The 25,981-nt window shown below is 45.4% G+C and overlaps 1 protein-coding gene across 2 annotated transcripts in view; it reads left to right on the forward strand.

Annotated features, from left to right (window-relative positions):
- PROSER1 (proline and serine rich 1) overlaps positions 1-25,981 on the forward strand; it is a 918,625-nt gene that overhangs the window by 83,024 nt on the left and 809,620 nt on the right. For both annotated transcript variants that reach the window (XM_069640684.1, XM_069640685.1), the window contains exons 2-3: positions 466-531; positions 14,183-14,251. In XM_069640684.1, the coding sequence (XP_069496785.1) occupies positions 466-531; positions 14,183-14,251 (135 nt within the window). The remainder of the gene's footprint in view (positions 1-465; positions 532-14,182; positions 14,252-25,981) is intronic.

Raw genomic sequence — 25,981 nt, forward strand, 5'->3', positions numbered from 1 at the left:
GGATGTAAGCCGCGTTTTCTCCCCGAATTCCGTCCAGAGCCTCAGAAGAGCCCCAGCAATAAACTCGTGGCACCAGCACGGCAGAATGTCACGGATGAGCGCCGATGCAGCGGATTATCTGGTGGGCGATAACGGAGCTCTCAGGCGAGGCGGCCATCTTCCTTGGCTGCTCAACAGCGCCCCCCGGGATGTCTTTTAAGTGGGCAAAACATATCTTCACTGACCTAACTGACCTAAATTGTTATTGTTTGCCGACGGGGGTGTGCTATGCTCATAAATGGATTAACAATGTGTTTTTCTGTTAATATATATTGTGAAAGGGTTGTTTAAAAAAAAAAAATAAGCTACGGCCCTAAAAAAGTATTAGATAAGAATTTCACCTTAAATGTTTATAATTCAGTAAAAAAAGTATGCTGTGATGGAATGTTTTTTTGGCTCATCCTCTTTGCTTCTGTCCTTTTACAGGCTGTTTTAACCGATTACAAATTGAAGGCTATTGAGCAGGTGCATGGGTATTTCTCCAGTGAACAGGTAATTACTTAAAATGATGTAATGCATTGTGTAGTACACGAACTACATATCATCTGTGTACTCCTGGTTTGCTTGTAAAATGCATTCTCTTGTCCTATTTTGGGATTCAGTATCTACATCCCTACCACCCAACACAGGCCTCAAATTATAACTATGCATAACATAAAAATGTAAAAATTAACTGTGCATAGTGTTACATATTACAGATTATTGTGTACCCTTGTTGTACAGCTCTCTTGCTTCCCAGCTAGGTTCCATAGTAGGTTCACGCTAAATAAAACCCAATGTGGTTTCTGTAAATTATTCTCAGCTGGACTTCACACACTATACCATACTGTTCTGTGTACAGCATGCCGTCTACTAGGTGCTACAGCAAGGGCAGTGCCTATATCATACATGTCCTGCACCTTAACTTTACTCATTACCTCATGTGAATGGGGGGAGGGGGGTCACTTAACTTAGTTCTATTGTCCTTGTGGCAGATTTCTGTTTTTGAAGTCATCCACCATAACACCAGTTTACACATCTTATGTGGATGTCTAAGTGTCAATTCTATGTCTGATTATTGTACAGTAGGCAGTTTTAAGATGTAACAAAAGCAAATGGCTGCACTCCGTTTGTGGCCGCTTAGCTAATCCAGTCCGTTCTACGCTTATATTATATTGGGTGCCCAGCGGGTAAAACACATGCTTTCTGCTTTTGTAGACCCTGCGGTGTGTATGGGCGGAGATCCGTGTGTCTGCGGTCAGTATTGAACACACATTGGCCTCCCGAAACGAGGCTGCGCAAGCCCTGAACGTGAGGGGGGAACTGCCTTCAGTGCATGCGCAGAAGCCGCGCTGAGCCCTGCAGAGCGAGCCTGCCCATTGACCCGCCGTGTGAGTGGATCGGATCTGGGAGTGGCCTGGGGGCCTACAGTGGTGAGTGAGGGCCACATGGGAGAGCAGGCAGCTGAGAAGCCCAGCGGGAGCCACGAGCCACAGTGGAAAATGAAGAATTATAGCAGTCATGTGTATTCGTGGAATGCTGTTTTGTAATCCATATTTACAACTCTCCGAGGCAAAGCGTGAGGGCAGCTGAAATATAATCACAATCTGGCCTTTCCCACGTCTGTCACAGGCTGCTAACTCGACCGTGTACAAAAGCATACCGACCAATCCTACGGGTTCTTTCAGGACACTAATGATTTTATACTCCAAAATGTTGTGCGGTATAGGCACAAGTCTCCACCCCCCTCCCTTGCATGTGAAACTAATTGCTACACAGTGCTTGGGCCCTGGGGCAGTGGAATTTGCGAGAGTGCTGTCGACCTCGGGGGGGGGGGGTGCCGGGTGGCATTCAGAGGGTGGGGCTGCCTGATAACTCGGCACATCAGCTACTGGGGGTCTTGTTTGGCTGGAGACTGTGCATTCAAGCTAGCTGGCCAGTAGCCATTGGGCAGGGACTCCTTCCTGCGGCACCTGGAAGCAGCGACGGGTGGCTTTGACGGCTCTACTGCCCTGAGCTGGTGCGAGGTGTGGGTGTGCTACAGGGTGACGGAAGTGGAAACGCGCATTGGGGTGGCAGAGGACGACATTGCAGAACTTAAGACGCAAGTGACAGGAATGGCCAAAGATCTGAAGAAGGCCCTGCTCAAGTGTGACGACTTGGAGTCCACATCTAAGAGAAATAATGTCTGCATAATAGGGCTCCCAGAGGACTTGGGCCGCGGCCCCGCTGTAAGTGGCGATGGAGGCTGTCCTCATGGGGTATGTATGTAAGCCAGGCCTTCTCCTCGGCTTTGGTGATTTAGAGAGTGCATAGGACACCATCGATGAGGCCAAAACCGGGAGGCGCCCCTCGACCCATCATTGCAAGGATCTTGAATTATAGAGACCGAGACTCTATACTGCGTCTAGCGAGAAAAAAAGGCCCCTTGCTGTCATGATCTCTGCTTCCAAAAGGTCAGGGTTTTCCCAACTCCCTTGGAAGCAGATCCATAACCCAGGTTCCGAGTGCCAACCAGTCCCAATTGGGACCTTTTGGCCCAGTCCTGGCGCCAGTGGCACCAGGCTCATAAATATGCCCAGTCCCAGCGCTGGAAGCGCCGGGCTCATAATGCTTGGGTGGACTTACCTGCAGCAGACCATGCTGCTTACTTGCCTGCCAGTTGAGCCTCTGATCCTCTTCTGTTTGGAACTACTTTTCCTGTTGGGTGGGGCAGGAGCCACTCCCTAGATTCAGAACACTGGAACTCTTCTGGAAAGCAGGAACTCTTTTCTTACCTAGGCGTGGCTGTGGAAGGAGACACCTAAGCACTACAGGAGGCTATTTAAACCACACCCGATGGATGAATCTTGCTTTGCGTTATTCTGCATCCTCTGCAGCAGAACGCTCATCGTGTCTTCTGCATCTGATCCTGGGCCTAAGGAAAAAGGCTTACCATCCTGAATCCAGTCTTCAGCAACACCTATAAAGACAAGAAAGAACAGGTTAGCATTACGGTCTTCAGTGACAGCTCTTCACTTACCTGGTCCATCGGCTGTCACCAACGCCTCGCGCTGCATTCCGGCATCTGAAAGACAAAGGCTTACCTACTCTTCGTGCGCTCCGGAGGTCTTCACACTGCATTCCGGCATCTGAAAGACAAAAGCTTACCAACTCTTCGCACGCTCCGGAGGCCTTCGGCGCTGCATCCCGCATCGGAAAGACAAAACAAGGTGCGTTTAAAGACATTGGGGAACTTTAATACTCACGTGCCATTACTCCTTTCCACATCTAACCCAGTGGGTATTCCGGCACCCTGCAGCCGCTCCGAACTTGTACCTGCAAAAATAAAAAGACAGTTAGAGCGCATCGTGAAGCAGGCAACAAGCGCTTACTTACGTGCTTCCAGGCGCTTCTATTCATCACACGGGCTCCATCTTCAACTCACTTCAGCCCGTCATCCGCCATCGCCGGAACCCTGCAAAACAAGAGACATCATTACTAAAGACTTTAAAGACATTAGAATTACTCGAAACTTACCGTTCGTGCAGTAAACGACGGACAGCAGTCCTCTGAAGTCAAGAGGCCTGCTCCCCTTATCCAGTGAAGAAACTGGTTACAGCACCCTGCCCCGAGGCAGATGGAGAGCACAGCGTTCACTTACCTAAGGTGAGAGCGTTAACCTTTGGGGTTCGACAGGAGAAGAGAAAGGGAAGAAGAGAGAGACATTCAATAACCCAGTTCCTTAATCCCATATTTTCTATAGGCAGACATCTTACCCTTCAAGTCAGACATACAGTGCACAGAGGTCCAGCCCAAAGAGCCAGCCGTGTGTTACACATCACCTTTGAAGATACGGTATACGCCCAGTCAAGACCGGCGCCTCTACGGGAATCAGGTGAGCGTTACACTTGCCTTGCACCACAATTCATGTTTTCCCAGATTGTTCTACTGTTGTGCAATTGGAACATATCTTTCCGGGGAGCCAAAAAGTTGCTTAGAGAAAGGGCACGGCTGCACATTCAATATAGGGGCAAAGCCCTATTTGTCACGATTCCTGAGGAGGCAGTGGCCTATATTGAGGCCCTATCCTGACCATGGCGAGACCCACTGACAAAGCGGAGATGGCAACCGCTTCCACGTGTGGTTAAATCAATGTGGTGAGGCTGCTCCTGATACACCTGCTATATTTGACACTGATGGGGTGGCCTGGCTCTGCCCCCCGTTCCTTGTTTACTCCTCGCTGAGTGTGCAGAACTGGTTGATATGTTGCACTGTAAAGTGGACTGGGCAAACCGCTTTCTTGTTTATATATCTTGGATATGGCTGGGCAGGATAGCATCAGAGGCTGGCGGAAGCAGTAGCAGTGGTCCCCTATGCAAGGTTACTGGGTTGGTTTTTGGGTTCTGTTTGGAGTTAAGGAGGGGGAATGGAGGGAGTGGACATATCCCTGATTGGGGGAGCAATGAGGGCAGGGGTTAGCGGGAAGATGTTTGGAGAAAAGTTCTTGAACATTTTTTTTTAGCATGCTCGCAACTCATTGTTGCTGCTGTTCTTCTCATGTGGAGATATCAGTTGTATGTGGAAGCGGTGTCATGCACCTTATATTGGCTCACTATGGGCATGGTTAATATTATGCGTTGGAACGTGCGTGGACTCAGTAACTATCCCAAGGCCAAGAAGATAGTGTTGCATGTGAATTATCATAAGGTCCAGATTTTGCTTCTGCAGGAAACCCGTGGGATTGGGAATGCTACTTTTAATAAGGCGTGGTGGGTCAATAGGTTTTATATAGACTACTCGACGCAATCCAGAGGGGTCCTGACCCTCACATCCCCAAGCGAGTTAAATTCGATCTATTTCACTCGCATGTTGACGTAGGTGGCCGGTATATGGTAGAATACTGTAAGCTGTTGGGGAATGTAGTGCTGTTGGTGAACTCGTATGGGCCTAATCTAGACGACCCAATGTTTTAGGCGGACCTGCCAGATATCCTTATGACCTATCCGGCGACACCAGTTCAATGGGGAGCGGGGGTGACATAAACATTATTTTAGATCTTGACCTTGATCGCACTGGCTAAGCCACCCCACCCCCACCCCCAATCACTCACTATCAAAGGTGGCCAGTTGCTTTTTGCACCGAATGAATGACCTTAGCCTGTGTGACACAAAGCAGACTTTATACCTGATGAAACGGTTCCATGTAATAATGTCGCCACAAAAATCTCGCCATGCAAAAATATCGCAGGAAAATGGCCGTTTTTTGTGGCGACATTATTGCATGGAACATGCGGGGGACACCCCCGCAACCCCCAAACTTTTTTTTTCTTTTTTTTGTGTAAATTTCTTTTTTTTTTTTTTTGCCCCTGTCCCCATATATATGGTCACCCAAATAATATCGCCATGACATTTTCCCGGCAATATTATTTACGGCGACCATATATATGGCGATATTATTACCTGATACCGACGAAACAGGGGTTTTCCTATTATTCCTCCGTGCATAAGATGTCTTCCAGGATAGACCTTTTTCTGGTCTCTGAGTGCATGGCATGGTAGGGCAGACAGTGTTGGCAGATGTACTGCCATGTGCGTACTCCGCTCACTCGACAATTTTTACTCTCCTTGCAATGCACGCTTTGGCAAACATTCAAAGTGTTCATAAGGGGAATGGCCATGTCGAGAGAATTTGGGGTGCTTAAATATCCGTAGGGATATTGCTCATAGTGAAAGTACCCATCAGGCCTTGGAAAGCCGCCATGCGGCTGCACCCTCCCACTTTATTCTGGCAGAAATCAAAACTCGTCTGGAGATGTTCAAACGGCACACAGATCAAGAGGTGAAATATTTTCCAAAGCCTGCTGCAGCTCTGCGATATGGGGAAGGGAAGCGGCTTGGCAAGACGCTGTCTACTATGGTCAGGATGGAGAGAGACCGAAATGATATAATTGGCGTGCCTGATGAGTCCTTATGGATGCAGCATTCCTACGGGGGCATCTGGGACGTTTTTCTTCAATTTTATCGGGCTCAAGATGAGCAGGACGAAGTGTGCCTAGAGGCTCTCCTGGACGCCATACCACTCTCCTGAATGCCTTGCTCACTGGCCAGGGACAAAGACCCTGGACAGTGGGCACGAAAGACATATATGGGTCCAAAAGAAACATATTAGGGTAACATGTATAGTGGACACGCTCGAAGGCCATGGTTAGTGGCCCGGTAGGGTTTTGAAATATACAGTCAACCGTGCTCCCTGGCCAGGGCCAAAGTGGTTTCAAAAGAAACATATTGGGGGATCTACACTTTACCATTCATCACAAATGCCTCACCAGACCATCATGGCCGCCGCAGCGACCGCAAGGATTCCAAGACCCTCAAGTAGGAAATGCCCGCCTCAGTTGTTCGTATTGGACAGGGCTTCCTACATCCTGTTCCAGCACAGGGAGCTGGCAGGCAAAGCCGGCCCCCTCTGAGGTCCCCATTTAAGGGCCGTTTGGATGCACCTGTTTGAGCCTGTCCGAGCGTGGAGGGGCCCTGCCACCTGCTACAGTGGAGCCTGCCCACATTGCCAATCTATCCTGCCATTACATCTTCACCTTTGGCTGGTAAGTCCCTCTACCCTTTTAGCTCGTTACCTCTTCTCACTCTTACCGCCAGCTGGCTCTGTTCCCCCTCTCCTGGATGTGGCTTGGTGCCGCTGTCTACCTTTAATGTGTGCCTGTGTCTGCCTGACTCCCTCCCTTTGCCCTCTGCAGATGATCCGCCCCCAACCTCCGGGTGTTCTCTACCGGCATGTTGCCTCCTGCACTCAGCTCGGCTGCCCCAGTATCTTTATTTCTACTCACCTCCCGCCGGGGGTTCCTTGCAGGCATTGAAAGTAGTTACCCAACTACCTTCTGTGTTCCAAGCCGCCTGACTTCCACTGGGTTACACCTGGCCTGTTTGTGCCTGCCGCCTTTGCCCCCAGTCCTCTGGCTCTCCTATTTAACACGCCTGTCCTGCCTGATGGTCCCCGGCAGCCACAGATGGAATTTGCTATTGTTACTACTTTCAATCTTTTGGTGTGGCCGCCAGCCTGCTTTAGGTTTTCACTGAGCTAGTGTGCCCATTCCTTGTCATGTCTACCTATCCACTGTGTCCATGCTTTATTTTCTGTCCTACTTACCCCAGCCTGCGCTGTGTCTTGCATTTTACCTACCTGCATCCACTGTTTGACTTTGTAACCTTGCTATTTGTGGTATATTACCTACTAGTTGCAACCACTGATAGACTCTGCAACCATGCCATGTGTGGCATCAAACCTACCTGCAACCATTGATTGACTGCAACCTTGCCACGTGTGTCATCTTACCTACCTGCAACCACTTATTGGCTCCACAACCTTCTTGTGCTTTGCATTTTTGACCTACATGCAACCTCCGGATAGCCTTTTGCAGCCTCTGCTGTGTTTTACACTGTTTACCTGTGTTCATACTTGCATGCCTGATGTAGCCCCTCATTCCATGAGGCGTGGCTTTTCCAGTCAGTTGTCCACCCATACCTGTTTAGTTCTGAATTGCTTGTCTGCTTGTCATCTTACCTACCTGCAACCACTTATTGGCTCTACAACCTTCTTGTGCTTTGCATTTCTGACCTACATGCAAGCATTCCTGAAGCAGCCCCCGCACCTCATGATGAGGCGGCTTGCCATGTTATATCTGCTTATCCACTGTGTCCATGCTTTTATTTCTGTCCTACTTGTCCCAGCCTGCGTTGTGTCTTGCATCTTGCCTACCTGCATCCACTGATTGACTCTGCAACTTTGCTGTGTTTTGCATCTCTCCTTCCTTGCCTTGTGTGGCATCTACCTACCTGCAACTACTTATTGACTCTACAACCTTGTTGTGCTTTGCATTTTTGACCTACATGCAACCTCCGGATAGCCTTTCGCATCCTCTGCTGTGTTTTACACTGTTTACCTTTGATCATACTTGCATGCATGATGTAGCCCCTCATTGTCACGACCCACACTCTGAAGACCCCCTGGCCAACCTATGGGCCAGGCAGAGCCTTGACTCCAGTCCCCACTAAACCCAAGAATTTGCAGCCTAGGCCTTCTTGGGGCCTGGCTCATGTTCGAATATGGACTTGTGCTTGGGAACTACTTTTCGTTAATGCCAGTCATGTCTAGGCATCCACATAACCTGGCTCCTTGAAACCAGGCTTGCAGTATAGTGTTTTTGGGTGTGGTACCTTGGGGACTATTTTACCTGGACTTCTTTCTTGAAGCTATTTAAACCACACCCGAATGGACTGACACGCTTCGCGTTAGTTTGCATTTCTGCAACGTAACACTCACCGTGTTCAGCTTCAGCCACGAACCTCGGAAGAAAAGCACCTGCAAAAAAGGAAAAGACATTGTGAGAAAAGGCATCAGCTTACCTGAACTTCATCGCCAGCGGTCTGCAGCTCTCCCGACCATCATCCTGGACTCCTTCGGATCGACGGACCTGTAAAAGAGAAGAAACAAGGCATTAGACATTGTACAATTAACGAACCGTGCTGAAAGGCTTACCTCAGCAGCCGCTCCTCAATCAGCATCACTACGGAAATTCCATACTCCAGCCGAGTACCGCGACCTGTGGAGAGGAAAAGATAACAGGTTAGCAAAGGCAAGGCATCTTAAGCGCAGCGTATAGCGCCAACTCACCGAATCAAGGTGCTCCAAAAACGCCCATACTTACCGGCGAAATACAGATTCCGCCTTGCCACATATTGGACTTTCGCGTACCTAAGGAAGAAAAAGACATTGTTTAAAATAGGCATGCAAGGACAGCAATATTCATAGCAATAAGACCTACCTGAAAGACTCAAGACGGGCCGGCATCAGTGAAGCAACTCGATTGCCATTGCCCACCAAGCACAACGCGCCCCTGCCAAGACAGCAGGACGGAGAAACCGCCAACATCTAAAACCAGGTGAGGAGAAGTCCAGAAGGGTCGCAGACCTACAGGGAGGTGGGAGGCTGTTTACCCCTGTTGCGCAGTCCTGAACATAGCTTACCGGTATTGCAGGCAGAACTCTTCCGCTGGTCGCATCTGGGCATCGCAAGGAGGGACATTTGAACCCCAACTGCTGGGTGGCGCCCCCGTGGAACCAGGTGAGCGTAACACTCATTCCATGAGGCGTGGCTTTTCCAGACAGTAGTCCACTCATACCTGCTTAGTTCTGAATTGCTTGTCTGCTTGTGTTAGGTAAGATTTTCATAGTAATGATAAATCTTCCCGACCTGTGTCAACCCCTGAACTTTTTGATTTTAATGATGGATTATTTTTCCTTACCTTTGTGAGTGGGAACCTTTTTTCCACGCTCACAGAATCTTTTACTCTTTGTATGGGTGTCATCATGGGTGTCATTTTTAAGACTATCCATAGTGTCTTTTAAATGTTGTCCCCCTTGACAACTGTTTGGCAATAAGTGCCTTTTGTTGCTGGGTTGCCCTAGGGGCTCACCTTTTAACTTTCTCTGGCTAACCTTGTGAGAACTACAGTTCCCAAGGGTAGAAAGGATCTTTGGATCCCTTTTTACATTTTATTAAGTGAGTACAGCACCCCCCCCCCCCCACCTCCCACCTTATCTGGAGTGCTGGGGAGATACTGAGTATCCATCCCCTTTCTCATTTTAAATGTAACATTTATGTTTCAAGGACAAACTTGCCTTTAATGGCTGGTGGCAGTGAACCTTTTTATTAATTTGGTGCACCTTTAGCGCGGGCTGTTTGCAAGTTCAAACTGGGAGGCTGGCTGTCCTGAAAGGATTGCCAACCCCCCAAGTTTGAATGTTGCAAGGCTGTTTGATTGGCTGGGTACCAAAGTGATGGACCTTGCAAATTACGAGAATCCGACCAGCGATATTCTGTCTTGTTCTGTGCTCCTGAAAAGGTGCCATATCCACAGAGCTGTATCCAGCCACAAGGAAAACCTTGCCTAGAGCCTTCCCCGTGATCCTTGCTGCAAAAGTCCTTCTAGTGTCATGTATTCTTGATGAAGGAATTCAACGACAAGGTTTTTGGCTGCAGATCCTGAAGTCCTCCTGCTGCTAAATTTTCTTCTGTGCTGAGATACTGTGCTGGCTTGGGTATTTACTTAAGTCTCTTGTAATTCCTGTGTAGTTTTGGGGTGTTTTCTGTGATTGGGGGTCCAATCGTCCATTGAACCCAGGACCCTGCTGGAATCCTCCTATGTTGTCTTCTATGGAGACCCTGGACCCTCAACCTACACTAAAAGTAAAGTACTTACTTGTTCTAACAGTCTTCCTTAGGAACTCTTGACTTTTGCTACTTAAGACCAATCCTGACCTGCCTGTTGGACACTAGACCCTAGTGACATTCCCCCGTATGCCACTGAGAAAACAAATGCTCCAAGAATAAGGGAAATACTTCTAAGGATTGGGCCTTTTGCCTAGAAAAGAGAATACATGTTTATTACTTGCAAAAGAAGTTGGTTGGTAAGTGTAACTATTGACAGTGATCAGTTAGTTATTTTGTACCTTCGACATATTCAGCCATTCTGAAAAGTATTTGTAACATCTTTCTTTCCTCATAAACTGTTTCGCCATTCTAATAGAAAGTAGATATAAGGTTATTTTACTCACTTGTACATTGGCTGTGCCTCTTTCCCAAAAGTAATGCTATTGGCTTTACTATTTCTTTCAGAGAATAGGTGTATATGTTTCCCAACTGGGGCTTGCTTTCCCTGACTTGCTGTTAGCCTGACCAGAATAAGTCTGCATTAGGTCTTACCTACCTTGAATAACTTTGTCATTCATAAATTGTAACACTGGGCTTTGCTTTCCCTGGTCTGTTTTAGACGGACACAAAAACAGTATTAGGTGTATACATGCCTTTAAGTTGCTGATAGCTCCTGTAAAAAGTGTATAGGTTTTACCTACCTTGAGTATAACTGTTATCCATTGCTTCCCTTAGTCTGTGAACTGAAAAGCAACTGTAATTGAATATTAAATCAAAGGTGTTTACTTACCTTGAGTATAACATGGTTCAACTCCCCTAGTATAACTGTGGGTTATCACAGAAGAAGTTATAGGTTTGTACTGTACCTAGAATAAGTGTTCCACTATTCACAAAAAGTTTGTCCAGTTAGTTTACTACGTGATTTCTTGTTGAGCGTCAAGGTACAACTGCTAGCATCTACTACCCTTATATTACTGAAAGTAATCTAAAAAGTAACTATTGGTTTGACTTCCCTAGACCTCCTGTTCGGTTTTTCCAAATAAGGTTTTATACATTGGTCTGTGTACCTTCAAGCATGGTTTTGTGTTTTTCTATAATGTGTTTATATGATCTGTGATAGTACTTGTTTCCCCCAAGATTTATCTGGCCCTACTTGTATTTAAATAAACCATTTATTTTTACAATGCATAGTGTTTCAGTGTTTCTTTGGACCATTTGAATAACAACTTAATTTGTACTGATTCTACAGCCCTCTCTCTCTCTCTCTCTCCTAAAATAAGCCTGGCTGCTATGTCTCCACTACCTTGAACTCAGGCGGTACACCCTTATACTAAGAGTTGAGTCTTTTACTGCCTCAGTTGAATGTTTTACTAAGCCCTTGGGCTTCAGAAAAACTGTCCTAACAGCATGCCTGATGTAGCCCCTCATTCCATGAGGCGAGGTATTTCCAGGCTGCAGTCACTCTCATACCTGCTTGTCACAATTGCATGTCTGGTCTGTCCTCAATGCAATTTACCTACTTGTACCTGAACTTTTTAAATTAAATGTACCTCTCACCTTCTTCCCCTTCTGCACTTCCCTTCCTCCACCTCACCCCCCTTCTTTTCATGTTCAGCACTTGAGTGTTCCAGATAGTCTGACAACCTAGTCAGAAAGCTTTTTGTCTGTTCTCTTTTCTCTACCCCCGCCTGCACCTACCCTCCTCTCTTCCCTGCTCTCATGCTATAGCACATGCATGCCCAAATGCTTCTAGAACTTTTAAGAACGTTTTTGTTTTATGTGCTCTTCCTCCTCCCTATCTTGATGCGCCTTGAAACACAATTCTGCTGTATAATGCACATTACAAATAACCAATAAATAATAAAATAATAAAATTGTGAATCCCTTCTCTTATGATATGTATGTGCTCATGGGCTTTGCAACAGGAACGTGCGGAGTTAAACTGGTAATGACCTTTCACATGAATTTCAAGGGTTTTGTTGTTAAATCTGCTCAATTTAACTGCACTTTAAAGGTTTTTCAGTGACTATATATATAATCTCAGAAAGTGCTCAGATTGCAGGATTTATGCCTCATTCAGACCGGTGCTGCAGCTGACTGGATCTGCCACCTAATATTAATATCACAGCAAAGTCGTGGATCAACTAACATGGAAAATGTAAATCACAATTTGGAAGATGTGTGATGAAAAAGATGTATCATAAAAAATTACTATATTAAAATCAGTGGCAGACTGACCACCTAGTAATGAATTTCGTGCAAACTCAGAACCTTTCCAAGCTAAAATCAATAAGAAGGGAATATGATATTTCGTATAACAAATGAATAGCCTTATAAAACTTCCGGTCCACTTTCAGTTTTTGACAAACAGAAGCATGCCAAGAGCAGGATGGCGAACCAGTTGTGCCCACTGGTTTAAGGGAGGGAGACACCTGTACGTAGTAGGCTTTGCCTGGTTAAGCGAGGCATAGCCTCGCTTCCCGAAGTTGCCTTGGACTATAATAATTTCAGCAGCAGTCCCAACATCCTTAAAGGGCTTCTTCGTGCTTCGGCTAAGAGTCACAGTTGTCAATGGTTGAGAATGGTTCCAAAATCTCCCCTGATATACAAAAAGCTGGGTTGGCGGTGACCCTTGTCCACATACAGCGTTACATCCGTGGAGTTATCCAGTCAAAGACACTTGTTACTTCAGCAAAGGTGAGGCTGTGGATTAGGGTATCTAAGACACTAACCAAGCCCAAACAAGTGCCATGTGGACAAGCTGCCTGTGAAGAGGCATGGGCATATATGGTCATTGCTACCTCTGAACTGGAGGAAGACCACTAAACTAAGAATGCAGTGGTTTGAAAAGAATAGGTTTAAACAAAAAGGTTGGCATTTTAACCAGGGGGTCAGAAACACACTGTTTAGGTTAAAAATGCCCTTAAAAGAAATATGGAATGGCCCCTCCTGCACATTTAGTCATAAAGGTCGTAGTAATGCTATGTAAAAATATAGAATGGAAGGTGTGCCTACCACTGGAAGCATTGGGGTCTGGCCAGTACTCGCCTCAAAAGGTGAGTTGCAGGGAAAGGTACATCACTGAAAACCATTAGGAAAATCAGTTACATGTCTTTATATCGAGGTAATTTATAATGAATACCCATATATCAAATCTTTTATCTTGAAAACGTTTATAGTGAATGCATTTTTGGCAAGGGGTGTCCCAAACCCGTTTCCCATGCCTTAAAAACCCATCCCACCAGTTCCCAAAAATATTTAATCCTTTACCCCATCCTAAATACATTCACTATAAAGGTTTTTAAGATAAAAGATTCGATACATGGGTATTCAATATATAGGATTCGATATAAACACTGTATACCGAAAAACTAAGAGAGCTAGCAAATATATGAATATGAAGAGCCTCAAAAAATAAGTCTAAATGCAGCAACTGTCATAAACAGGCTTCCTTCTCTGTGGTGCATTCATCGGCACTTGACAATCCCTTTTGTGCAAATGGCTAATCTCAGAATGCCCACGTGGATGGAATTTTAAAAACGTTACCAAATTCTTGCTAGCCTGCCTTTGCCTTTTCGCCCCCCCCTTCTTTATCATGTGGTTAACATTTTGTTTGTGAACACCTTATAAAGTTATATGTCCTCTGAATTTTTTCCTTCGGCAGACCTCATTAACGTTTGTTTTGTTGATGAGGTGTGCAAGTGCGAATAGGTGAATTCTTATGCTGTTTTTTGTTGTGGCCTCTTGTTTAATGAGGCTGAACTGAACTTTGTTTTGAGTCTTTATTTGCAAATGGCAGATCACATGTTAGGTTGTCTAGCCACAATCCTATGTGGCTTCAGGGAGAGGTTAAACACACTTTTTTTTTAAAAAAATGGGACTAGGCGACAACGTTTTTCTATTGAACTTGCCTTTAATTTTAGGAAAGTCACATAATTAAATTATCTTTCTGTTTCAGGTGGTAGAATTACTGAAGTACTTTTCATGGGCTGAACCCCAGTTAAAGGCAATGAAAGCTTTGCAGCATGTAAGTACCTGCTCACTTCCATTCTGTTACTATGTGTTGTATAGTTCAATGTCATTTTTGAATTTTCACGCAATTCATTTTTTTTTACTATTAAACCTTTTAGCACACACTTTTCTCTCTAGGAGACTTTTATGACAAGGCTTAACATACATTGATATTCGTTATATCCTATTGAATAACGGGAATTGTTCAACATTGCATAGTACAGAAAGAAATATGCAGCTGTGTAGGCAAATCACTGTAAGAACAAGCTATTGAAAAAAATAAATGTAATTTTTAGCATGTTCTTTTGATGACTTTGTTGGATTGGTAGAAGACCTGCGAGGATGGGTAACAAGAAAAATAAGCATTACAGGTTAGTTGGTATAAGGGATAGACCGAGTGTTTGTTTCTATGCTAGAAGATGGACTGTACTTGCCACATTCATACCCGTGTCGTATAATCTGAGCTAAATAGAACATTTTGCAAGAGCCCAATACATCGTATTCCTAGATCTCCAGATTTTGAAGTGACAATATTTTACTCCTATTTTTTGAAGATGGAAGTGATTTTTTTAGATAGTAAAAAAGTAATCCCCATTACCAAACGTACTTTGTTGGTGTTTTATACGCCATTTAAAATAGCTGTCTTTTTGCAATTCATACTTATTTGGGCCTACACATTTATTCAAATAAAAAGATGCATAATTGTCTGAAAGTTCCTCTTCATATCAGAACGTAATGCAGTTGGGGTCCCTTTGTTTTGCACTGCTTTGCTGCCCTATTTGGCCATTTTAAAACGTACTTGTCTTGGTAACAAGACAATGCTGTGCATCTCGTGTTTGATACATTGGACGGGCCTTCTTACTCCTTCATCCTAAACCACGTATAATCATATTGACACCAATTTTTACAGTGCTTAGAAGCTGTAGGAACGCGTGACAAAAGGTGCTAAATAAATCACCAAATTACTGTTATTCACCACTTAACTGCCATGGGTATTTCCTCCCCCTGCCCCCCTAGTGCGAAGTCCTTTTTTGGTGATTTCAGTATGTCGCCATTCAATGCCTTGTAACTTTTTTGTTACATGAGATATCTCAGCCAAATGTGGCCCCTTTTCCCCCCCACATGAATCCTAGTTTGCTGTAGGCGGCTGAGAGAAAATAACCAAAATGGGAGAAAATGTTGTTTTTTCTGAAAATGGCAATAAAATGTTGTACAAAGAAGCCTGTGGGTTTTTTTTCCCTTGTAAGAGCTAGGAACAAATGGTTTGCTGTGCTGAATTCGCCGTTTTCCAGGATTTCAAGAACAGGTGAATGGAAACCAAAAAAACATATTTTGATATACTAATCAGCCATTTTGTAAGAGTTAGGCGATTTTGGCCTTTTTTGTTCAGTAGGACATGCGTGGACGGAATGGACGAAAAGGATAGGAAAGCTGAATGGGAAGCCAGAAAAGCATACATTTCTGAAAGGAAGACAAAATTCCAAGTTTAGGAAGGGGTGATTTACGCAGGTCAGGCAACAACTATGTAGGGAAAAAAATTCCATAGTTTGGGGGAAAATCAGGAAAATGACAGAAAAAAACCAAATTTTCCACACATTTCACTCTGGTCACCCACCGAAACGAGCAACCAACAACACATGGCCTACCTTCCCGTGTTCCCACAGGTGTCCCGACGAAAACGTTACCTCACATGTGTGGGTGCACCTACCTGGGCGCAAAGGGAAAAGCCTTAAACACTGGTAACCCCAAATCTTTTGGCAGAGCAGATTTTCAGGAATTTTGCTCATGTGGACAACTGACAGATTTGGGCCTAGGGTAGGGTGCCCAAGCCACCAAGGAAATCCGGAAACCCCATGCATTTCAGAAAAGAGGACACCCGTCGGAATCAACAGAGGTCTGACTTGCGCAAATTGCCCCAGAATTTATTACCCACAATACCCGGCAAAGTCCGAAATTTGGCCAAAAAACCCACAATTTCTGCACATTGCACTCTGGTCCTCCACCCGAAACCATTGCACTCTGGTCCCCCACCCGAAACACGCTGTCAACAACACATGGCCTACCTTCCCACGTTCCCACAGGTGTCCCGACGAAAACGATACATCACATGTGTGGGTGCACCTATCTGGGAGCAAAGGGAAAAGCCTAAAACACTGGTAACCCCAAGTCTTTCGTCAGAGCAGATTTTGCTCATGTGGACCACGTACAGATTTGGGCATAGGGTGTGGCAGCCTCCAAGGAAAACCAGGCACCCCATGCATTTCTGAAAAGAGGGCGCCCGTGGGAATCCACAGAGGTCTGACTTGCGCGAATTGCCCCAGAATTTATTACCCACAATACCCGGCAAAGTCCGAAATTTGGCCAAAAAAAACACACTTTTCAGACCTTTCACTCTGGCCACCCACCGAAACACACCACCAACACCATATGTCCTACCTTCCTGTGTTCCCACAGGTGTCCTGACGAAAACAGTACCTCACATGTGTGGGTACACCTACCTGGGTGCAAAGGGAAAAGGCTAAATTTGTTTGTTTTTATGGTTTTACCCCTTCCCTAGGGGCAGATGGGCACATCTGTGTGTGCATCTGCCCCCGGGGGGGGAAAACGTCCTGCCCCAGGCTTGGGGTGGGGGGCCTCCGCCTATATTTCTGGTGGCCTCTCCCCACCACTCCAAATGGATGGGGGGCATTTCATGGACCCCTTCCTAGGGGCAGAAATGTGCCCCCATGGAGTGCTACATGAGTTTTTCCCCCATCCACTTAGGGTGAGGGGGAGGGCCACCCCCTTTCAAAAATCCCTGGTGGACCTCCCCCTCACATAGCCCGGGGGTTGCACAAAACAGAATGTCAAAAAGGACGCATTATCTCGTCCTTGGCACTATGGAGCTAATGTCCTTGGCATTTAAGGGGTTAAGGCTCAAGTCTAGGAAGCTGCTTTAATGCCTGTACAAGAGTACCAAACATGTTAAATATTTAGCTTAGTGAAGAATGACCACTGTTAAGCTGGATTTCTAAACTCTGGCCTGGTGGCAGAGGTTTAAGAGGCCACCCTAGTTAGTGGAACAGGAGAACCTTCTGGACAAGCCAGACTAATCACGATAGCTTGGCAGGCGGTCAGGACTAAGTCTGAGGAGGGGTGAGGGTGATCAGAAGCCCACAATGAGCAAACGCAGTAAAACGCCACAGAATACGTTTTGACAAGTGTATATAAAAAATACATATACATTTCTTATAGGCCTTAATAACTAAACGAATAAACCAGAGTAATATAAAACAGTTATCACACATGCCTTTCACTCTTTAACATGTATAGAGTTACGCTTTACCTAATGCAGTAAAGGGGAAACAGAGCCTGCAACAGAAAGGTAGGTTAACACAACAATAGCATTAGGCAGTTCTTCAGAATCGATCCCTAACTTAAGCAGTCCAGCCATACGAAGTGGGGAGCCTTGTGCTCAAAAGTACAGTAGTGTGTTGAAAATGCGTGGTCGTGCGTAATGCGAGAAAGCGGATCCTCTTCACAGAGCTGTAGCAGTTCAGGAAGGGGCTTGAGGTGATGAAGAACAGTGTCCACTATTCAAGAAGGGTCTAACATTGCAGGCAGAGTGACTTTCGAGTTTCGGGAATAGCTAGGGAGCGCAGGCTAGCCCAGCTAAGGTGAGTATCTTTTTAAGGATTCTCATGCGTAAAGGACAATGACTGTGCCAGCGGGCCACCGGTAAGTGATACAAGTACTCACTGACCCTCGACACAGTCCGGGCCAAACTTTGGCTGTCTAGGCCAGGCCGCTTGTAGGTTGAACCCCTGCAATTGGACGTCACTCTGGCTCTCAGCGGCTGTGGGACGGGACAATCATCCGTGGCGGGAAAGTAGCCTTTTCTCAGCTAGCGATAAAGAAAAGAGTACAGTATGTCTCAGGGCACAGGGCGCAGGCAGGCAGGCAAGGCTTCTACACCGACCGTCACCACAGCAGGGCGACACACGGACCGCAAATATTTGTGGCTTAACGCACTCCCTTAAACCGTAACCCAGAGGAGCTAAGACTACGAAATTTGGCGGGAGAGGGCCCAGCACCACAAGCTGGTGATTCCTTCAGTCTCGAGTGTCGACTCGGGACGTCGGCGCTCCTATGCAATACCCCGGGTTCGAGCTGGTCAGTTCGCTGGATGGCCCAGGAACACGTCCTATGAGGCTCTTTGGGAGGGTAATCGGGAGGTGCTGAGAGTAGTTGTTCCCACTACTCCAAAGGGTCGAAGCGCCCATACAGGCCTTTATTAGGCGATACAAATACAGGGATCCGACGAGACAGTAGCGGGCTCAGATTACCAAACCTTCCAGCACGTCTCTGGTGGTTCCACGGGTCTGCTTTAGCGTTTCAGGATACTTGGCCACTTCTGTAGTTCGGAGAGAACTTCAGGTGATCGACTTAGAATGGATTCAGAGCCCCTTCTCTTATCCAAGATTCCTTTTGCGCTCAAATCTCGGATAGACAATGGAAGATCTGCTCTCTTGCATGCATGCCAGGCGTGGGCCAATCACGGCCCACCATGGTTCCTGTCATTCAGGCATGCCAGACATAGTGTGGATTGGGACCAGACCATCCCACTCCTCTTTCTGGGCACTAGCACACATGACATGAAGGAGCCCACGAAAGTTGACGTTTTCACGGGAGGCTGCATACCCAAATAAGGAAAGCCTGGGGCAAGCCGCAAGGCAAAGAGACAGAATGCCCAAAGGACAGAACAAAATACTTTGCTGCACAGCTATTTTTGGGCACTGGCCACAGTCTTGAGCCAAACGTCGTAAACGCAATATGGTTCATTAAAAAGAAGTCAAAATACTATAAAGTGAACTGCTGCCACCAGTTCGTCCTAGGCACACTTGTACAATCACCAAAAAATCCTTAGAGGATGTCTAGGGCCATAAAACAAAAGGACGCCAATGCGCGGTACTGTAAGGTGCTTGGAGCATGGATAAAAAGTTACCAAGAAATGGCACCCTAGTCAAAGACTAAGGTAAACAATGTTTCCCAGTACTGCCACTTGGAAGGACGTGTCAGTTGCCCCATAACAGATGAGAAAAAGCCCAGAGGAGTGCAGCTGAAAGCTATGCGCCACTGGAAGAAGTCAGGTTAGGTTAGCCAAACAGAAGCAAAATGTTGGTGGGTGCGTAAATGAAGGGAAAATTGCACCTATCGCAAATCTTTCCTAACAACCACCACTTCTCCAACAGGGTTCGAGGATGGGATGTTTTGCAAAGAAAGGTTTGATGCAGTGTTATTCCAGCACTCAAATCGGACAAAATCTAAGTTTTGGTACCATATATTGAACTAACTGAAAATATTTTGCTGAGATGATACAATGCGTTAGCTTTCAAAATACCATAGGCCTCTTCATCAAATGTTGTCAAAGAAACCCACACTGGACAATTCTATTCATATAAAAAAAATCCTTTTCAAATAATAGCATAACCTTTGACATGTCCTTACTCTGTGAGATAGATGCCTCAGCGTACGGGGCTTTGAATACTTTATTGCAATGTGTTTCTAGAGTAAGGTATAATTCTTCAAACTCACTAGGTCCCATTTTTTGATTACTTTCACCTGATTCTGTGGACATATTTTGTGCAACAGTTTTTATAAATAGTAAGAGCCCGATGACTGCTTATCGGTTTCAATGTGTACCATCTTTTGTTGCCAGATTTATGCATCAGTTGAAAATCTATTGTCACTGAACAAAGCTAAAAAAAATTCTCCATGAGTAGGAATTTTCCAGTGTGTGCTTTTTGCTACTCCTTATATCTACAACCACCATCTTATATGAGAACTATGGCACTTTGAAAGCAAATGCATTGTACAATCTCTGCATGTATTCTAGTTAGTCCAATAAAAGGTATCGAAACTTGTATTTTGTGCGGCTCTTCTTAGCAAAACCTTTACTTTTGAAGCATCATATATGCTGCAGCGGCACTCTAGGGATATCTTTCAATGGCTTGTGTGATTATGGACTGATTTTTTGGAGCAAAATCTTTTCACCCTTCACTACCTTTGGTCAATCCGTATATCTACCAGTGCAGAGGGACTTCTATCCCACATATGTATCTGTTTGGTATAGCAGCACTACCTTGCTATGGAGAGTACAGCAAGGAAACATTGTTTCTCCATTATTTTATGTTAATGTATTATGTTAAACCTTTCATTACACTTGGCACCTCTTTAACTATTTATGGGTGCACTACAATGTCCCAGGGTATTTGTACCGCGAGGTAGGCATTATACCCCAATGGTGGCACAAGAGTGTCTAATGCTGATGTTTTTAAGTCCTATCTTTTGTTGTCCCGTCGTTTGGCCACCTTCTTCCCGCCATAGTTGTAGATGGCCATACATGGTCATGCACATTTGGGGACTGCTTGCAAGCAGCCTGAGAAGATGGTGTGCGCGCGTGAGTGAGTGGGTGGGTGGCTGGGTAGGTGTTTTTAAGTAACCAGTTGGAATTTGGTAGATGTGTTGTCTGGCCGCAAGACACATCCCAGCCAGGTGATGCCATGGTTGCTGGACAATTGCAGGGCAGTTGTTGGGGCTCCTGGCTGCCCACCATTGGACAGCCATCCCGTGTTTGTTACTGGTCCATCCTTTACTAGGCAGGAGACAAGCCCATCCCCGAATTCAGGGTATTAGCAGAGGATCTGAAGTCTCCTTTGTTAGTCAACCACTGGAGCCAATACTCCAACACTGAAGAGACTGCTAAGGAATGAGGAATGTTGATGAAACCCCCTTGAGCCAAGCCAATACAACACCAGATAAAGCACTGCGTCTTCTCTGACTGGTGAGACCTATACCTGGTGCTTTCCACTCTTGGACTAGTGAAAACAAGTACCGGTCCTATTGCTCGCACCTCCGTTCTAGGGACAGAGCTATCCAATCGACCCCTGGATAGATTTCCTGTTGCAGTCGGTTAATCCACCTGGACAGATCATCAGCATTGCAATGAATGGACGCTGGCCTATGCTATAAGGTTAAGTCAAAGCTATGGAGGCTTATGCACCACGTGAGCAACATAGAATGCTCTGCTTTCATGTTCATCAGCTATTTGAGGGGCATATGGTCAGTTTGAATTTTAACGGTAGACCTTAACCAGTGGAATCTAAACCTCTTAATGACCACACTATGGCAAAAATTCTTTCCTACATTGGCCCCACCTCATTACCCTACCCTCCAGCGTTCTACTGATAAAACATGCAGGGCCCTCCCTGTTCTTCTCACCTAGTTAGAAAATTATTCACCAATACCTGTTTCAGAAGCGATGAAAGGTCTCTGATAATCCAGTGCCCTGAAAACAGGGGCTTGACAAAAGATATTCTTAAGTCAATGAAATATCTTTTAACATTCTTCAGTACAGGTGACTTTTTTAGGGTGCTCAGGAGAAGTACTACCAATAAGAGCGCTGTCCCATAGTCTGCCATGACGATTCTCTAATAACCACTGAGCCCAAAAAGGCTCCCACCTGGCTCTGTGTAGCAGAGGGGTCAGGTGGAGGGGGGGGGAAGGTTGGTCTTCCTGTCATGTATTTTGCTGGTAAGAGTGTCAATCCTCTTGCTCAAGGTAAAGCACTGAGCCTTGACCAGGCTGATATTTGGATGCATTGATGGTCAAGTTGGCTGTTTTGAAGAGCTTGAAGCACTTGTTAGGTGGGAAACATATTTATTCCATATGGGGCTAGAGGCTGCAATATCATCAAGATATGGCAGGCAAAGGTAAATTTTGCTATCCAAAAGGCATCAAACTGAACTTATAGAGGTAAAAGACTGGGCAAGTGTGAGCTGTGTCCTATTGCGCTGGGGTGATTGAGTATGGTGTGCCAGCTGCCTGGTGAGACGTATGTGGTAAACCCTTATACTACTCAAAATAGAAGTTGGGTTAGAAACCCCTCGCACTTCGCACTTGGCCAATGTAGTTATACAGTGTCTTTAGAAAAGATTGTCCATGAAATTATATCCCAGAGTCTTGGGTCAAATGCTCGTCCAGTTTATTTTCTGGTAGTAACGTGCAAAAAACAGCCAACACGTGTTTCGACTAGATGTCTTTCTCAAGGCCAAAAGATTCTTTCAAACTTGTCAGGGTAATATGTTGAAACTTTCTGTAGGGGAATCAATTCCATTGTTGCTAGTGTTGGTAAATCTATCTTTCTCTCTTGTTAATGTTAAAGGATATTTGTACCACGCACTATCTCCACCGGAGTGGTCCCCTGGCGGCTCTGAAAAAGGGGTTGAGTTAGTGGGAATAAGCTGGAAAAGTGCAAGAGAGCAGTGATGTGCTGTTGGCGGCCTCAACCCGGAATTCCTTGGCTGGGCTTGGGGTATTTTCCAGTTGGTAGTGGTTGTGTGCTATTGTGCGAGTCTATGTGTGGTTTGTTTTGTTGTTGCAGTGTAGTGAAGTTTGTGAAGATTGTTGTGTTAAAGGTTTGTGGTTGTGTTTGATTAGAGTTTGAGAGGTATATGCAGAGGGGTGAAATTGTTAGTGGATTGGTTAATTGGGCAAATGCTAACTTTCACAATTCTATCTAAGTGTGGCCCATGCTGACATTTTTAAACCTATCTAGATGCGATGCCGTCTAGTGTTTGCGATTACGTCCAGATGCGACGTCGGCTAATGTTCTTGATTACTTCTAGGTGGGTCACATGCTAACATTCACAATTCCATATAAGTGTGGCGTGTGCTAATAATCACAATTCCATCCAAGTGTGGCATATGCTAATAATCACAATTCCATCTGAGTGTGGCACATGTTGACCTTCACGATCCCTTCTAGATGCGACGCCGGCTAATGTTCACGATTTCGTCTGGGGTGACGGCGGCTAATGTTCATGACTACGTCTAGGGGCGACGCCGGCTAATGTTCACCATTACGTCAGTTTGGCACAATTCCATCTAAATGTGGCATGTGCTAATAATCACAGTTCTATGTAAGTGTGGCACATGCTGACCTTCACGCTCTCATCTAGATGCGACGCCGGCCACTGTTCACGTTTGTGTCTAGGTGTGGCATATGCTAATAGTCGCAATTCTATCTAGGTGTGGCACATGCTACCATTTGCAATTCCGCCTAAGTGTGGGACATGCTAACAATTCCGTTTTATCTATATGCGACTTAGGCTGATGTTCACGATTTCATCTCTAAGTGAGGCACATGCTAACAATCACAATTCTATCTAGGTTTGGGACATACTACCATTCACAGTTCCAACTAAGTGTGGGGCATGCTACCGTTCACAATTCTATCTAGGTTTGGGACATGCTAACATTCACATTTATATCAAGATGTGACTCTGGCTAATGCTCATAATTTCATCTAAGTGTGGCACATGCTACCATTCACAAATCCAACCAAGTGTTGGACATGCTAACAATTCCATTCGAACTAGATGATACTTAGGTTAATGTTCACGATTTCATCTCGAAGTGTGGCACATGTTAACATTCACATTACTATCAGGGTATGGGACGTCCTGAGACATGCTAACATGCACAATTCTATTTAGATGTGACGCAGGCTAATGGTCATGAGTCCATCTAAGTGTGTGACCTGTTGACATTCACAAATTCCATCTAGGTGTGGGACACACTAACAATCGCATTTCTATCTAGAGGCGACTCAAGGGAGTGTTAGTGAATCCATCTAAGAAACTTTCTGGTAATCTTGAGCGCACTATGTGACAGTCTTATGCGGTGGGGGTACAATTCAGCAAAATTTCAGTGCACTGTCTCAAATTTAGACTAGGTATGCAATTGATTACATATATGTGTGGTGCATGATAACATTCACAATTCCATCTAAGTGTGGCATACGCAAGCATTCACAGTTTAGAGGTAGGATAATGTAGAGTGTCTGGGCTTTCTGGAGTAATTGCTCTACTCCCCACCCATGCCACACTTACTTTTTTGGTGGTCCGTGCTGGTTGACGGCTGGCTACTGGCTTGCATGGCTTCCCCTGCGGACACCTGCTGACACACGTTGGAACCGCCCTTTGCCTTGGGGCCATTAGCCGCAGGGGCTGCCGAGCACAGGGCTGCCGTGGAAGGCCCGCTAATGGCCGCCTGGCGATCCAATCAGGGGAGGGGGGCAGGCTGGGGGGCAGGAGGATTGCAGCGATGGGGAAGGCAAGTGGGAGAAGGCCGGGGGAACGAGGGTGGTGGTAAATTATAGTTCCTAGTTAGAGTATTCTTGAGCAAATGCTAAACTTCACAGGTCTTCACAACATGTGTAATGTTGACTTAATAAGATTGAACTACCTTAGGTTTCAACACCACCTGCATAAAGTAAACAACTGGGTTGATCTTGTAATATTTAATGGTGTTGGCTACGGTTCACTTATTCACGTTCTCATGTGTAAATCACCCTCTTCATGCAACTTTCACATTGAGTATGAAATAGACATGCCCCTTAACAAATAACTGTGATGGCGAGAGAGAGCTAACATTCTCTTACAAGCCCTTCAGACTGGACTAACTTAAATATCACTACCTCGTGCACTAAATCAACGTGTGGGATTAATCCTATAACATTTAAAAGGCATGGACTAGGGCACATCTATGGATTTATTGATTGATAAATGACCCTTCATGCACAGATTAGAACCCCATTAGCATGAAATAGCATAGACTGGAAAGTGCTCTTATCTAATGGGCACGTCCTCCCTTACACACTTGTAACCTACTTAGCAAGCAGGAAGGTGTGTGAATTCACATATCAATACCACAGGTTTAAGGAATGGATTATACCATTCCTCTCCTTCATGTGGCTTGAAAATGTGCAAAACACTAGCCATCATCTCTCTCATCATGTCCAAGATAGACTATGCCAACAGCCTATATCTTGGAATGCCGGATTATCTACTGAAGAAACTACAACATATACAGATCGCAGCGGCCAGACTTCTCCTCAAACTCTTACGAAGGGACCACATCACTCCAGGGCTAAAGAGGCTACATCCAACATCACTCCCTTCCTCAAGTTCAGTTCAATGGGGTTCTTACAAAATTCCTTCAAGGTGGTAGTATGCACAGTTCAAAGATTTCCCATAAATCTGTTAGGCTTCCCTCGCCTATTTCAATGTCATATCAATATGCATCACTGTTCTCTTCAGTGGATTCTTTCGGGCTTCCCTCTCCCGGCTTCACAATTCTCAATCAAACAGATATTCACCAAGTTCCTTCTTGGTTACTTTCACAGGCTACCCTTGCCTGTCTTCAAACACTTAACATGGCACTTTCCAGCTAAGTGGCTCCACTTCACAGAGCTCAGGGAGCACTCCCTTCCCAAATCTTTGTACTTCTCTTTCACAATGTTCACCTGTCAGAGGCCTTCGCAACTGCATAGTATTATCACCCCCATGCGTGCCCACTACAACAGCAAGGGTCCTTATTATTACCTTGCCATAGACTGTTGCAACCGCACAGTATTCTCAACCCTATGCGTGACCACTCTGACAAAAGTGTTTTGGTTTCTTAATGTCCGTGCCTCTTGCACTTGGTTTCACAGAATGGGCCTTCGGCCACTCTGTTCCTTTTTTCACAAGAGCATAGAGTTCATTAGGAGGGGCCCACGCCCACTCTGTTCCTCGTTTCACAAAAATATCTATTCACTTTCACTAGTTTATAGTTTATTTACTATACCAATTGTAGTGATACACACAATTGCAAATTTGCCAATTAGGGCTTTAGATGACAGCATTAGCCGCTAAAATCCAAT

The sequence above is a fragment of the Ambystoma mexicanum genome, chromosome 7q (genome assembly GCF_040938575.1).
Source record: "Ambystoma mexicanum isolate Mex_15411 chromosome 7q, UKY_AmexF1_1, whole genome shotgun sequence".
Lineage (NCBI taxonomy): Eukaryota > Metazoa > Chordata > Amphibia > Caudata > Ambystomatidae > Ambystoma > Ambystoma mexicanum.